Source organism: Cicer arietinum, chromosome 4 (genome assembly GCF_000331145.2).
Source record: "Cicer arietinum cultivar CDC Frontier isolate Library 1 chromosome 4, Cicar.CDCFrontier_v2.0, whole genome shotgun sequence".
Lineage (NCBI taxonomy): Eukaryota > Viridiplantae > Streptophyta > Magnoliopsida > Fabales > Fabaceae > Cicer > Cicer arietinum.
Genome location: NC_021163.2, coordinates 21,485,549 through 21,499,661, shown reverse-complemented (window position 1 = coordinate 21,499,661; position 14,113 = coordinate 21,485,549). Strand labels below are relative to the sequence as shown.

The 14,113-nt window shown below is 34.1% G+C and overlaps 1 protein-coding gene across 3 annotated transcripts; it reads left to right on the top strand.

The window, feature by feature from the left end:
- The first annotated feature begins 1,071 nt into the window (after positions 1 to 1,071).
- Positions 1,072 to 13,838, top strand: LOC101502336 (phosphatidylinositol 4-phosphate 5-kinase 9). Of its 3 annotated transcripts, none has more exons than XM_012712208.3 (9): positions 1,080 to 1,402; positions 2,293 to 3,690; positions 4,534 to 4,701; positions 5,793 to 5,958; positions 10,205 to 10,315; positions 10,555 to 10,742; positions 11,177 to 11,334; positions 12,199 to 12,364; positions 13,426 to 13,838. In XM_012712208.3, the coding sequence occupies exons 2-9, from the start codon at positions 2,432 to 2,434 to the stop codon at positions 13,697 to 13,699; spliced, it is 2,490 nt and encodes an 829-aa protein (XP_012567662.1). In that variant the 5' UTR covers positions 1,080 to 1,402; positions 2,293 to 2,431; the 3' UTR covers positions 13,700 to 13,838. The 3 variants fall into 3 exon arrangements, with proteins under 3 accessions (XP_027187030.1, XP_012567662.1, XP_012567663.1); XM_012712209.3 differs by having other exon boundaries at positions 1,080 to 1,501; XM_027331229.2 differs by lacking the exon at positions 13,426 to 13,838 and having other exon boundaries at positions 1,072 to 1,402; positions 12,148 to 12,275.
- Positions 13,839 to 14,113: the final 275 nt, after the last annotated feature.

Sequence of the window (14,113 nt, the reverse complement as noted above, 5' to 3'; positions counted from 1 at the left end):
GACACACATGGACTCAGACCGTTTACACCTTTGTAGGTTATGTATATATATTTCATTTAATTAATCATTTAATTTTAATAAAATCAGAAATATAATTGTCACAATAATATAATATTTTGTCTTTTTAAATATTAATCCATTTCTATCATAATGAATAACACATTCGAAAAATATATTTTTAAATGACTGTCAATTTTAATTTTAAATGTAACAATTAATAGTTACTTTGTTTCCAGCTGCACTCTCCAATTAATATCACAAACATCACCTACAAGTTAATAAATTTCACTTTGTATTTATGATAATAGTAGAACATTAATAATATTAACGATTGATTTGTTAAAATTAGCATTATATTTATTTTATTTATAATCTATAATTAATTTATGTGTAAAATAAATAAATGTTTATCTTTTTTTACCAAATAATATAAACAAATGTGTCTTATTTTACAAATAAATAAACGGATAAAACATAAAATATATGCGATCATGTTTTGCAATTTAATAAATTTTTTAATACATCAACGACTGATGTGTGTGAATACTGTAGTTATAAATTGAATAGTAGTTATAAACCCACAATTTTCCTACATCAATTCAAAACTCGATTTCTTTTTATATTTTTATTGTATTATTCTATACATTTTTATCTCCCATTAGATGTTTTAAGACAGACTTAAACAGACTAGAATGAATCATACTATTCTAAAATTTAAAATGAGACATAATTTTGATGTTGTATTTTGACAAAAGAAAAAAACACATTTGACTTGATGAATTGATCAATTAAAAAATATTTAAAAACATATGAGATAACAAAAGAAACCATCTTAATTAAGTTCAAGAGTTTTTCTTTTTGAACGTTAAAATACTCCCTCCAAAAAAAAAAATAATAGATAAAATATTGGTATATAATTAAAACTTTTGTTTCAGATATATGAATTTTTTAATTATTACATTTCAAGAAAGAGCTTCAACTTTTTTCTTGCCGACGAGAGGTCCAACTTAGAAGCCGCTTTCATTTCGTTGTAGATATTTGTATTTTTTTGGGGACAATATTATTAATAATAATATCTTCTTATGCACACAATTTCGTAGAAAAATGTTGCTTGAAATTGAAATAAAGATAATCTCTAATCATCATCATCTCCAATCGTTGGGGGGACGAAAAGACAAAGAACAAGTTCAAATAAAGAGGTTCAGATCCAATCATCACACTATTACCATATTTATTTGACGAAACGTAACGAAACTCATCGGAAAACGAGTACGAAAATTTGAAGAGTAGAAAAATAGCTAGAGCCAGCAAAGAGAGTTGAGAGTATGATATATTCACCTTACCTTCACTCACCAATAACCACCTACACACTTGACTTTCATCTCATACTTTCACTTTCAAGGCAACCTTCTCTTTCTCTCTCTCTCTCTCTCTCTCTCTCTCTCTCTGTATCGCCTTTTACTCTTTCAATTCAATTCGATACATACTCATCTTGAAGAATGTATAATTGCTTATCATCATTCGTATCTAACAACTTAGATTTTGTTATATCCTATTTCTTCGTTGCTTGTGATTTTTTTTTTTGCGGTGTTTATGTTTAGGTTGCAATCAAAGTTTTTGTTACTTACGGAACCAACGCTACTAAATTAATCATATATATTGTATATATTAGAAGAATTTTTGTATTGTTTTTTTTTACTGGAAGTTTGTGTGATTTGAAATGTCATGTGTATGCAAATTTTAAGAAAAACTGCAAGGTTAGGAATTTTGGTGGTATAGGTCATAGGATTGCCCTAAATTGAAATTGGAATTGCAATTATTGGTTTACTGTGCAATAATGTTTGATGTTTTGTTGGTTTCAATCCTGACGGACAGAGTTTTAATTTAGCAATTTTTTTTGTTGCCCTTCTTGGTGTTTTCTTTATTTTTTAATGATTTTTCAACCGACTACTCTGGTTTTTGTATACTGTTTATTGCTTTATTTACTATTTTTGTTTAAAATAAAATGATCTTTTATATTTGGAAATAAATTTTATAAGTTGTTTAATATAAAGACTTTTGGCTGTATTAATGAAAGTATAGTCAAGCTTCTGTCCTTCCATTTTGTGTATGATCTTGTTATTTTTCTCTTTTGTGGTTGTTATGATTTTTATTGCTTTGGTAATTTCTTTTGAAATTTCAATTTTTTGTAGTTGTGGTGGTATCCGTTAATTGCTTGAAATTTCAATTTGTTTATGCCTTCTGGCTTGTGTAGTGACAGATTTCTGATTTGTTTAATTTTTTTGACTCCAGTTCTATAGCCAAAAGGACAGAGAGTTTCAAGGGTCAATTCTTGGTAAGATATCCTATATGCAACCATTTTTGTCTTGTAGCTTTTGAGAATTTGGGATAGCTATAGTTCTACAAGGAAATTTCCTTTTGATCATTATGCATGTCTGGCCCTGTGGCCACAGTTGATAATTCGGATCGAGCACTTTCTCATGCAGACAGAACACAATCTCTTGATGCCTTGTCTAAAATAGACCATATATTGACAAATGGTGAAGCCGATCATTCCCCGGAAATTGCTGGCTTTAGAGTTGGGGAACTCTCTCTTCCTAATGGTGAGTCATATTCTGGGTCCCTTCTTGGCAATGTTCCTGAGGGTCAAGGTAAGTATGTATGGTCCGATGGTTGTGTATACGACGGTGAGTGGAGACGGGGGATGAGAAATGGATTTGGGAAAATACAATGGCCTTCTGGTGTGATGTATGAAGGTGAATTCTCTGGTGGATATATCCATGGTACAGGAACATATATTGGCCCTGAAAATTTGACCTATAAAGGTCGATGGCGGTTCAATCTTAAACATGGCCTTGGTTATCAAGTTTATCCAAATGGAGATGTATTTGAAGGCTCTTGGATCCAAGGAACTCCAGAGGGGCCAGGAAAGTATACCTGGGATAATGGAAATGTATATTTGGGCAATATGAAAGGTGGAAGAATGTCAGGAAAAGGAACTCTTACCTGGGTAAATGGAGACTCATTTGAAGGAAGCTGGTTAAATGGCATGATGCATGGTCTTGGCGCGTATACTTGGAGTGACGGGGGATGCTATGTTGGGACCTGGACACGGGGTCTGAAAGATGGCAAAGGGACCTTTTATCCCATAGGAAGCTGTCTTCCATCGGCACAAGAAATATATCTCAATGCATTGAGAAAAAGAGGGTTATTACCAGATTTGAGAAAACAGAACCAGGTGCATATTCATCATACTGCTTCAGCTGATATGGGGGATGTCAAAGTCGGTGAGAACAGGAGATTAAGTAGTGTTTCATCTAGTAAGCTTGCCACAGGAAACCTGTTAAATCTGGACCAATCTCGCAGCAAAAATATTTCTCTTGAAAGAAGGTGGAGTCTAGAGGTATCTATTGAGAAAGTGATTGGCCATGATTCAAAATTAGCTTCAACAGATTCTATCTTTGGAAGTGGAAATAAAGAGGCTAATGAAAAGATCCCAATTTTGGAGCGTGAGTATATGCAAGGGGTATTAATTAGTGAGGTAGTTTTAAATAATAGTTTTTCATCACTAAATAGAAGAGCAAAGCAGCTTAAAAAAAAACTTGCCAAAGAGATCAAAAGACCTGGTGAACAGATTATTAAAGGCCACAGGAGTTATGATCTGATGCTTAGTTTGCAGCTCGGAATAAGGTAAAAAACGCTATCTTGGCTTTTTGCACACTTGCTTTAGTCGTTTTCTTTTATAACAGTGCAACTGCTACTTGGTTTTGCTTTCTACATTTTTTTTTAATTTACTGTTATGAAAGAATTTCATGATAAAGCCATGTTGGAAGGAGGTCATAAAGTTACACAATCATAATTTTTTAAAGAGAATTATCATATGGTCATCTACATCTACTCACTAATCACATTAACGGTCATCATTTTATGTTGACGGCGGTATCTTTTATACTTCCCTGTCACCAACTGTATAAACTAGAAGGGATGTAATTTCTCTTTAAGAGATTGAGGTTTTAATTTTTCAATTTTCAGATTGTTGCCTTTTGAGCTGTAGTTTCCTTTGAAATCACTAAATTGTCACTCATAGGTTTCAAGAAAAAAGATAATGGATTACCCCCTAACTCTGTTTCTTTTCCACAGAAAAGAAATGTGCTTATTGAAAATGGGAAAATCATAACCATTAACAACACAAATGGTTAACCATCAAAATCAAACATGCTTTGAATATCAGTAAATATAGTTGATTGTTAACATGTTTTATTTTATACTTATTTATATCATATTGGGAATCACATGGCAACCGAAGATGCTTTGCCTTCGGTAAACAAATATTTATCTTTTGTATTTCAAGATTTTTACAGTAGAATTTAGGTTTTCTGGACATCTTACTCCTATTAATGTCTTAAGGCAACCAGAAACAATGAATGAACAAAACCTACTTAACTTTAGAAGAAATAATGTTATTCGGGAATATCAATATTTGCTTTGCATGCTTTTCTGTAAGTAACGTGAAAATGGGCTTCAAATGGCTAGGTATACTGTGGGAAAGATTACCCCCATACAGAGGCGAGAAGTTCGAGCATCCGATTTTGGTGCCAGAGCAAGCTTTTGGATGAATTTTCCTAAAGAAGGATCTCAATTGACACCTCCTCATCAGTCGGATGATTTTAAATGGAAAGATTACTGTCCTATGGTGTTCAGGTAAGTAGTTGAAACCTTTTCAGGCATATTATTTCTTTATGTGGCCGTTGAATCATTTATCGACTCAGTAGCTATTCATTTAAATCAATCCTTGCTCCTTTCCACTCTTTATGGATTTGTTGACAGCATCAGGCTGTATGAGTAGTTATATTTTCATTCTAATATTCATTTTTCTCTCTTGAAGTAACTGAATTGTAATCTACCATGTTGTTTCTATAACTTTCCTTATTTTGATATTAGAAAAAGGAAAAAGAAATGTGCAAAATAACATTTTATACTTTTGATTTGAATGTCCATGTCAAATAACAATGCCTAGTTCACAACTTAAAACGTCAATACATGCATGGAATAATTATTCATAACTGATTCATAATTGGGCAATTGTTTATTAAGCCATGTGGATTTCATGTGGACCCTTCTTCAACAACACAAATTACCTATTATGTTGATGTGTAAACTTCATAGAATTGCAAAAGAAAAAGAAAATCAGAAAATCGCTTGTCTTTTGGAAATTGACTTCGTTTTTCACATGTGTTTGCGACATTAGGAAGCACTATTGCAGCCCCTATTTTGCTCTCTTCTCTTTCTTTCATTCATCTTTATGTTTGTTATGAAGCACAAACACCTTTGAGATTAGGTGTCTTTCCGTGTTTGCCACGCGTCGGTGTCTGACATCCATATGACACCTCAAACGAGTGTTTAAAAAAAATTGTTGTTTCTTTGCTTCGATACACCTTAGACACTCCTTAGACATATCTCAGACACATTTACAGAGGTAAAGATATGTCAAAGCAATGATGATCAATGATAGAGTTAAAGACATTAAATTTAATTACATCATGTTTAGCTTATTGGTAGTAGATGAATGAGTGAAGGGGAAAAACTATCATATCTTAGTTTTATAATTTTTTGTAATGAAACAAATTGCTCAATTTAAATGCACATATATATTTTGATTCTTAATTTAGATCTTTTATAGATCGGTGTCAGTGTCCTATATTTTTACCTTAACAGTGTCAACATGTCTGTGTCGTGTTAAGTGTTTGTGTCTGTGTTTCATAGGTTATATATAACCTTGTGACCTGTTGCAGAAATTTGAGAGAGTTGTTCAAGATTGATGCAGCAGACTATATGATGTCCATTTGTGGAAATGATGCTTTGAGGGAACTATCTTCTCCAGGGAAAAGTGGCAGTGTCTTTTTCCTGTCTCAGGATGATCGTTTCATGATCAAGACACTGAGAAGATCAGAAGTAAAGGTGTGTTTATTTTATGTGGAACTTGATCATTAGCACTTGTTGCAGATATAGATATATAAATTTCCTTGGAGGCTTGTTTTCAACTGGTTCTCTTCCTTATTTCATAATACCTGGGTATTTCTTCACGGTTATCAATGACGTACTTACAGAAAGGACTGAGGATATCATTGTGCTCTGAGAATGCCGTCAACTGTTACACAAACTACATAAATATATTATGTATAACCTTAAAATAACGATGACAATAATATAAAAAAAAGAACAGATAATGTATTACGTATGTACTTACATATACATTGACAATAATATAAAAAAAAGAATAGATAATGGATTACGTATGTACTTACATGTATATTGAGAGGTCTTGGCAGACAGAAAAAGGTTGCCGTCAGTTTAATATTGCCTACCTGACTTTATTATATAACTCTCCGGGGAGGAATTCCCAAATCAGAGACAGTACAGCATTCACACACTTACACAGAATTGAAATTACACATAACAATGAAATGCAGTTACAGTTCACAAGGGTTCGAGAGCACTGTGTCTCTTCATTTCTAAATCAGCAGTGTTAATTCTAAGTTAGGAAAACTATGTATACACTAAAGTCGTGGGTTGAAATAGTCAAACCCATTAAAGTAGGAACATATTTCTTACTATTCGTTGTAACTTCTCATTTTAACATTTTCCTTTCCAAATACCGACACATTAATTCTTGGATAACCACTAAGTCCGACTTTTCCTTATTTATTCCTAATACCCACACAATAATTCTTGGATAATAACCCACTAAGTCTGACGTTTCCTTATTTATTCTACTACAAACAGAAAATACACACATTAAAAAATAACTGCTAATAGTAACTGTTAATTAAAAATATTAACTGCACACAACACAGAAACTGCCAAGTCCGTTTCTGTTTCCTTTCCTTGCATAATATTTCTTTATTAGAGGTCTAACAATTCTCCCCCTAAAAGAGTCACCTAAGGTTAAATGAAGGAAATTGTTCCTTAATGACATTCACTAATTCCTAAGTAGCTTCAAATTCAGGGAGGTCCTTCCATTGAATGAGTACCTCAGCAACACCGTCAGTAGTGTTACAGACAGCATTGACATCAACATGGACAACTTGTAATTCCATGTCTTCCGAGAGCATTGGTGGAAATTGTTGTGGATTTGCTGAAGGAGAAACGAATCTCTTCAATAAAAAAGCATGGAAAACTGGTCTCCTTGATTTATCCGCATATGCTTTCATCTGCACTTGAGGCTTCACCAAATTCTGCTTTAACGTCATGGAGAACTTGATCCCTTTCCTCGGTCAATACATTGACTTCTTCTACCAAGGAAGGAATGGTGGTGCCTTTGAGTAGATGCGGGGGATCTCAACAATAAAGGGCTTTGAAAGGAGTAAGCTTCAAAGAACTATTATAATTGGTGTTAAACCAGAGTTCAGCCCATCGTAACCTCTTAGGCCATTGCTTTGATTTTGTCCTTGTAAGGCACCTTAAATAGGTTTCTGAACACCTGCTGACTACTTCAGTTTGTCCGTAGTTTGGGGATGATATGCAGAACTGCATTTAAGTTTAGTACCTGCTAGATACAATGGTTGAATGAAAACCATGCAACTTGACCACCTCTTTGATGAAACTTTCAGCAACTTCCTTGGCTGTGAAAGGATGACTTAGAGGAATGAAATGAGCATACTTTGTTAATCGATCCACCACCACCAGAATTACATTTTTTCCATGTGCCTTGGTTAACCCTTCTATGAAATCCATTGAAATATCAGCCCATACTTGAGAAGGAATGAGTAAGGATTATAACAGCCCCGTAGGAGACAAAGTCTGATATTTATTAAGTTGATAAACTTCACAAGTGGCTACAAATTGTTGAATATCTTTTCTCATCCCTTCCCAATACAAAATGGAGGTAATACTTTTGTAAGTTCTAAAGAAGCCTGAATGGCCTCCCCCAAAGCTGAACTGTGATCACCTTGCAACAGTTTTGGGATTCTTGAGGTAACACCAATCTACCTTTAAAGAAAAGTTTCCTATCCTTAAAGGTATAACCTGGGTGTGATATTGCATCTTGTATCAAATCTTGAATTAAGCCTTGCAACTTAGGATCATTTTTGAATTTGTTGTTCCCAATCTTCTAACTCTTCAAATTGCACTGTAGAAAGGGCCGCATACGTCATTCTCCTGGATAAAGCATCTGTCACTCTGTTATCTTGTCCTGGTTTGTAGTGGATTTCAAAATCCAGTCCCATTAATTTGGATGACCACTTAAATTGCTCTTCATTCATGAGTCTTTGGTCAGCAAGGAACTTGAGGCTCTTCTAATCAGTGAGGATGATGATATGCCTTCCCAACAAATAATGCCTCCACTTTTGTACTGCAATTACAATAGCCATCAATTCTCTTTCATACGTTGACTTGGATTGTGCCTGTATGACAAAATTTGACTATGGAAAGCAAGAGTTCTGCCCTCTTGGAGTAAAACAGCACCTAAACCTTTGTTGGAAGATTCTGTTTCAATAGTGAAAACCTTAGAAAAATCAGGGACTGTTAAAGTAGGTAATTCAGCCATTAGTTTCTTCAACTGTTCAAAAGATGATTGATTGAGCCTCTTGATTCCATTGGAAACTATATTTTTTTAACAATTGGCCAAAGGTCTTGCAATCTTTCCGTAATCTTTAACAAATCTCCTGTAATAGGCAGTGAGTCCCAAAAATCCTCTCAGAGCCTTCAGATCCTTAGGAACGGGCCATTCCATCATAACTTCAATTTTTTTAGGATCTGCTGTTACCCCATCTCTAGAAATAATGTGACCCAGATATTGTAACCTAGATTGGTGGAAGGTGCATTTTTTCTGGTTGGCAAACAATTGGTGCTTCTTCAACAACACTAAAACTGCCTGATGTTCTTTTTTTTGTTTTGGAATACACCATATATCATCAAAGAAAACAAATACAAACTTTTGAAGATATGGCTTCAGCATTTCATTCACGAGGGACTGGAAAGTTGAAGGGGCATTAATAAAGCCCAAATGGCATAACAACAAATTCATAATGACCTTCAAGGGTTTTGAAAGCAGTTTTTGGAATGTCTTCTTCCTTCATCCTTATTTGATGACACCCCAACCTCAAATCTAACTTAGAGAAAATTGTAGCTCCTTCCAATTCATCACATAATTCATCGATAATAGGAATTGGAAATTTATCAGGCACAATGATCTTGTTCAAGGCTCTATAATCAACACAAACGTCATCCTCCATCTTTTTTTTAAGCAACATTATAGAGCTTGAATATGGACTCACACTTGGCCTAATGATACCAAAACTTAACATATCATCTACTAACTTTTCAATTTTATTCTTTTGATAGTGGGGTTACCTGTAATGCCTGAGATTCGGAATGTAGGCACATTCTTTCAATACAATGGTGCGATCATGTCTTCTAGAGGGAGGTAGTCCTTGTGGTTCTTTGAATACTTCTACATAACCTGTCAGAATGTCCTCTAGCCACTTGGGCTTAACCTCTTGTTCTTGTTTCTCCTCTTGCAAAATTTGATACTCTAACAAGTAACCTTGTCCTTCATCTTGCATGGCTTTCATGATGGAGTTTAGAGAAGCTGGGGCTCTGTAATTCGGCCTCTCCTTTTAGAATGTGGTATCTATTGCCCCATAGGTATCTTGATAATTAAATATTTGCAAGAAACTGTTACCAAATAGGAATTGTAACTGAATCACAACTGCTTTATTATATAATTCTCTGGGAAGAATTCAAAATCAGAGACAGTACAGCCATCATACACAGAATTGAAATTACACACAACAATGAAAATGCAGTCACAGTTCACAAGGGTTCGGGAGCCTTGTGTCTCTCCTTTTCCAGATACCCACACAATAATTCTAGGAAAACCACCAAGTCCGACTTTTCCTTATTTATTTCTAGTACAACAGAAAATACACATTAAAAAATAACTGCTCATAATAACTGTTAATTAAAAATACTAACTGCACACAACACAGAAAATGTTTCTGTTCCCTTTCCAGGCATAATATTTCTTTATAAGAGGTCTAACAGATATTTCATGTTTTCCTGTTTCTATTTCTCTTTTCTCTCTGATAAAAACTGCTTTTTCTATCAAAAAGCTAAAATAGGAAATTGACTTTTACATGTTCCTGTCTAATTTTCATTTTTCAAGGTAAAATAGAAAATGTAGTGACCATAATCTGAAATGTAGGTTCTTCTAAGAATGCTTCCAGATTATCATCATCATGTGAAGTCATATGAGAATACGCTCATTACAAAATTTTTTGGTCTGCACAGGATTATACCTTCAAGTGGTCAAAAGGTACTGCTCAGTTTTCTGTACCTGGGTCATTTTGTTGACTATTTTATCAATTACTAATGTGACTTGCACTTCAATACATGCATATCAGAAAGATTATAAGAACAAAAAAGTTCAGAAAACAAATGTACTACATCAAATATTTAAACCTATTATTACTTACATCTTTCATGCCAAACAATTTAAAATTTATTTCCTTTAATTAGGAGGCCGATATTTATATATGATTTTCTTTCTTGCAGTTTCGTTTTGTTGTAATGGGAAATATGTTCTGCACAGAATTGAGGATCCATAGGAGATTCGATTTAAAAGGTTCATCCCTTGGACGTTCGTCTGACAAGATAGAAATTGATGAGAATACCACTCTTAAGGATTTGGATTTGAACTACTGCTTTTATTTGGAACCGTCTTGGCGGGAGTCTTTATTGGAGTAAGGGGCTTTTTTTACAAAATATTTTCTTCAATCTTGCATTTCCATTTTTTTTTTATGTTGTTAGAAAATATTTTCTTCAATTTTTGTTTTATTCCTAGGATGATAAAGAAGAGGAAGAAAAATTATTCTTCTTCAACAAAGTAACAATGAACAAAGCAAATAAAAATATGTATTCTCTATTGCAGCAGAACCCTCATCACATATTTTATACTGTATACAAAGAGCATGTACAATCTTTTAAGGAATGCATTTGGCATTTTGTTTTTTCTTCCATTTATTGTTGCTTGTTAGAAATAGTAACCAATAGCCATTAGTGTTTGTTTGAATTTCAAATGTTTTTCTGATGAGTCTAGCAAACTTTCAAGATGTACGGTCCTGCAATGCTCAACTTCAGAACATGAATATTTCCTCCTACTCATACTCTTGTGCAGGCAGATTGAGATTGACAGCAAGTTCTTGGAGGAACAGCACATAATGGATTATAGCCTTCTTCTAGGTGTTCATTATCGAGCTCCCCAGCAGCTGCGTCCTCCTGTGTCGTACAACCATAGTATAAATGCAGATGGTTTGGCAATACTTGCAGAGGAAGGTAGGTATCAGATCCAATGTAGAAAGCTAATGCTTTGTAAGTGGCCTTTATGTGATCGACATTTATTTACGGCTAGAATTTATACACTAATGTGTTTTTAACCAAAATTTGGGATACATCATCAGTATAAAACTGATGACCTGTAAATGAGAGATATGACACTGTATGATCAGCAGATGATATAAGCACTGCTTATTTTGGTATTTTAGTTAGTGTAAATAATGAAATTGATGGGTATTTTTAGATAGTGTAAATGATGAAATCGATGAGGGGGTGTTTCATAAAATCTCTCTTTCACATCCCAAATTGACTAATGTCCATCTGAACTATACCACAAAAGCCTGTTTGTTATCAACAATCTGTGCTGATTGTTTATTAATATGAGATAGATATGCATTGCTTAAGTTTAGAGTCATACTTGAACAATGTTGGGAGCTATTTTTAGGAGCAACGTTGTAAAATCTGGCCCGGACTTGGATGGTGCGAAAGGAAACCAGGTTCTTGGCTGGTCCAGTTAAACATGCTGATTGTTTCATATGAATCAAACCTTTTTAACCTAGTAGAGGCATTGTATTATTCTTTCTTTAATTTTTGTTTGTTCATATTGGTCGTTTTTCTAGCTGAAACCGGTAAATGAGCCCTTGAATCGGGTGCTTGGTCGGCTAACATCCAATTGGAGTTTCACAGTTATATGATCGTATTACACACCACACGGTTTTAGAAATCCTTACGAGCTTATCAGCTTATCTAGAAATTGGACTATCATTATTTTCAAGTTTCAGTAGTAACATGTATTCTTGCATTTTTTTCTAGCACTATAATCATGGAACTTATGAATTTCAAAACTTCGATAATCAACTACAGACCCTCTAGAGGATGAAGTATATAACTATCCCCAAGGTCTTGTTCTGGTCCCTCGGGGATCAGATGATGGTAGTGTTGTTGTCGGGTCACACATTAGGGGTAGCCGATTGCGAGCTTCTGCTGCTGGTGACGAGGAGGTGGATCTACTTCTACCTGGTACTGCAAGGTACTTCTCCATGATTTTAATGATTGTGTTTAATATTTATCATTTTAATCATAGTACTCCTGCTATCCTATTATTATTGTATGATGATTATCATAGCACTTTTAAATTCATAATCACTTCTTTTATGTGCATAAAATATGGGCTGTTACTGGTAGATGATGCAATAAGGCAGTTATTGGGAGATTAGTTTCTGTTCTGCTAGGGTGCTGTCAGTTTCTGTTCTGCTAGGGTGCTGTCAGTTTCTGTTACTTGTTAGTCAGGCAGTTAGATTGCAGAATAATTACTCTCAAAATGTATCTCATTCATCATCTTTTTCACAATGAAAGATTGTCTTTCAATCTCTCAAGCTTTACTCCTCTCCCTCTACATCATCTGATTCCTCACGCTAGTTGCACTCCCACTTTTAAGTATGAGTGATTGACAGATGATCTAGTCATGGCCAATGATTGCATCCTTGCTTCTGGATGAAAAGAATTGATGTTAATATCTCATAGTTACATGTGTTAAATGATATTTGAAATGCTGGAAGCTAATAGATGAATTTCAAGCTGGAGAAAAAATTTGAGAATCACACATTGTAGAATTTCTCACCTCTGTTTCCTGTCATTTAATCCACTGATCTTTATTAGTTATAAATTAAAATATCTGCAATCTTAATCTTTCCTATCAATCTCTTGGTGCTTGAATTGTTATTGTTCTTATACCTCCATCAGTTATGTTGTGCATTGTTTGGTTCTTGAAAATGTTTTTTATGTTCTGTTTTTACTTGTGATTGCAAAATTGCCTTTGTTTTTACTTTGTTTCCTATTTTCAAAGAGTGTACAAGAAACAGTGGAAACAATTTTTGGCATATTTTACTGAAAATGGGAAAACGAAAGAAACATGCGACACTTTTGCAAATAAAAGTGAAAATTAAAACATAATACGTTCTATCAAATGATGAAATACTGCATTTCACTTATGATCCTATTGATTAAACTAAAATTGTTCATTTAGTGCACCATTAGATAGTTGCTAGAATATTTAGACTGAGGGTTTTTCTTTTGCAACCCCATATGCAGACTACAAATCCAGCTAGGTGTGAACATGCCAGCAAGGGCAGAACAGATTCCAGGAAAAGAGGAAATGCAAACGTTTCATGAGGCTTATGATGTTGTACTTTACCTGGGTATCATTGATATATTGCAAGATTACAACATGACTAAGAAGATTGAACATGCATATAAATCTATGCAATTTGATTCATTATCTATCTCGGCGGTGGATCCTACATTCTACTCACGTCGCTTCCTGGATTTTATCCAGAAAGTGTTCCCACAAAACGTTGCAGGATAAAGTTTGTGTAAACTTCATCCAGATGATTTATTCATAATGTGTGAACACTCGTATTGGCGCTTTTGTGCATGCTTTGTAATTGTTTCAAACATGTTTTTGTTTTCATAAATATGCTAAATTTTGATTGTCTTTTTATTTAGTTTTTGTTTTATTTAATCATTAGTTCTTTTTTAAGTGAGAGACTTATCTATCAATTGATCAAACCAGCGGTCAGACACTTCTACAATCATTGTGCATGAAATAAACAAGTCAAGCATAAATACTATCGACAAAAACACCCGAAGTAGCCAAGAGGAGAAGACAAACATATATTAACTAAACCGAGAAAAAAAATGCTGAGTTCTTTGCTAGTCAGTAGATTGATAGATGTGCTCCAGATGGTGAAAGAATTTTTTTTGAATCGATGTTGGAGGG

What these genes read in the sequence shown, in the direction of transcription:
- LOC101502336 (XM_012712208.3), top strand. Translation starts at nt 2,432, where the DNA reads ATGTCTGGCCCTGTGGCCACAGTTGATAATTCGGATCGAGCACTTTCT. An exon ending in TACTGTCCTATGGTGTTCAG is followed by an intron (nt 4,702 to 5,792) that starts GTAAGTAGTTGA and finishes GACCTGTTGCAG; the next exon opens with AAATTTGAGAGAGTTGTTCA. An exon ending in GGCAATACTTGCAGAGGAAG is followed by an intron (nt 11,335 to 12,198) that starts GTAGGTATCAGA and finishes AATCAACTACAG; the next exon opens with ACCCTCTAGAGGATGAAGTA.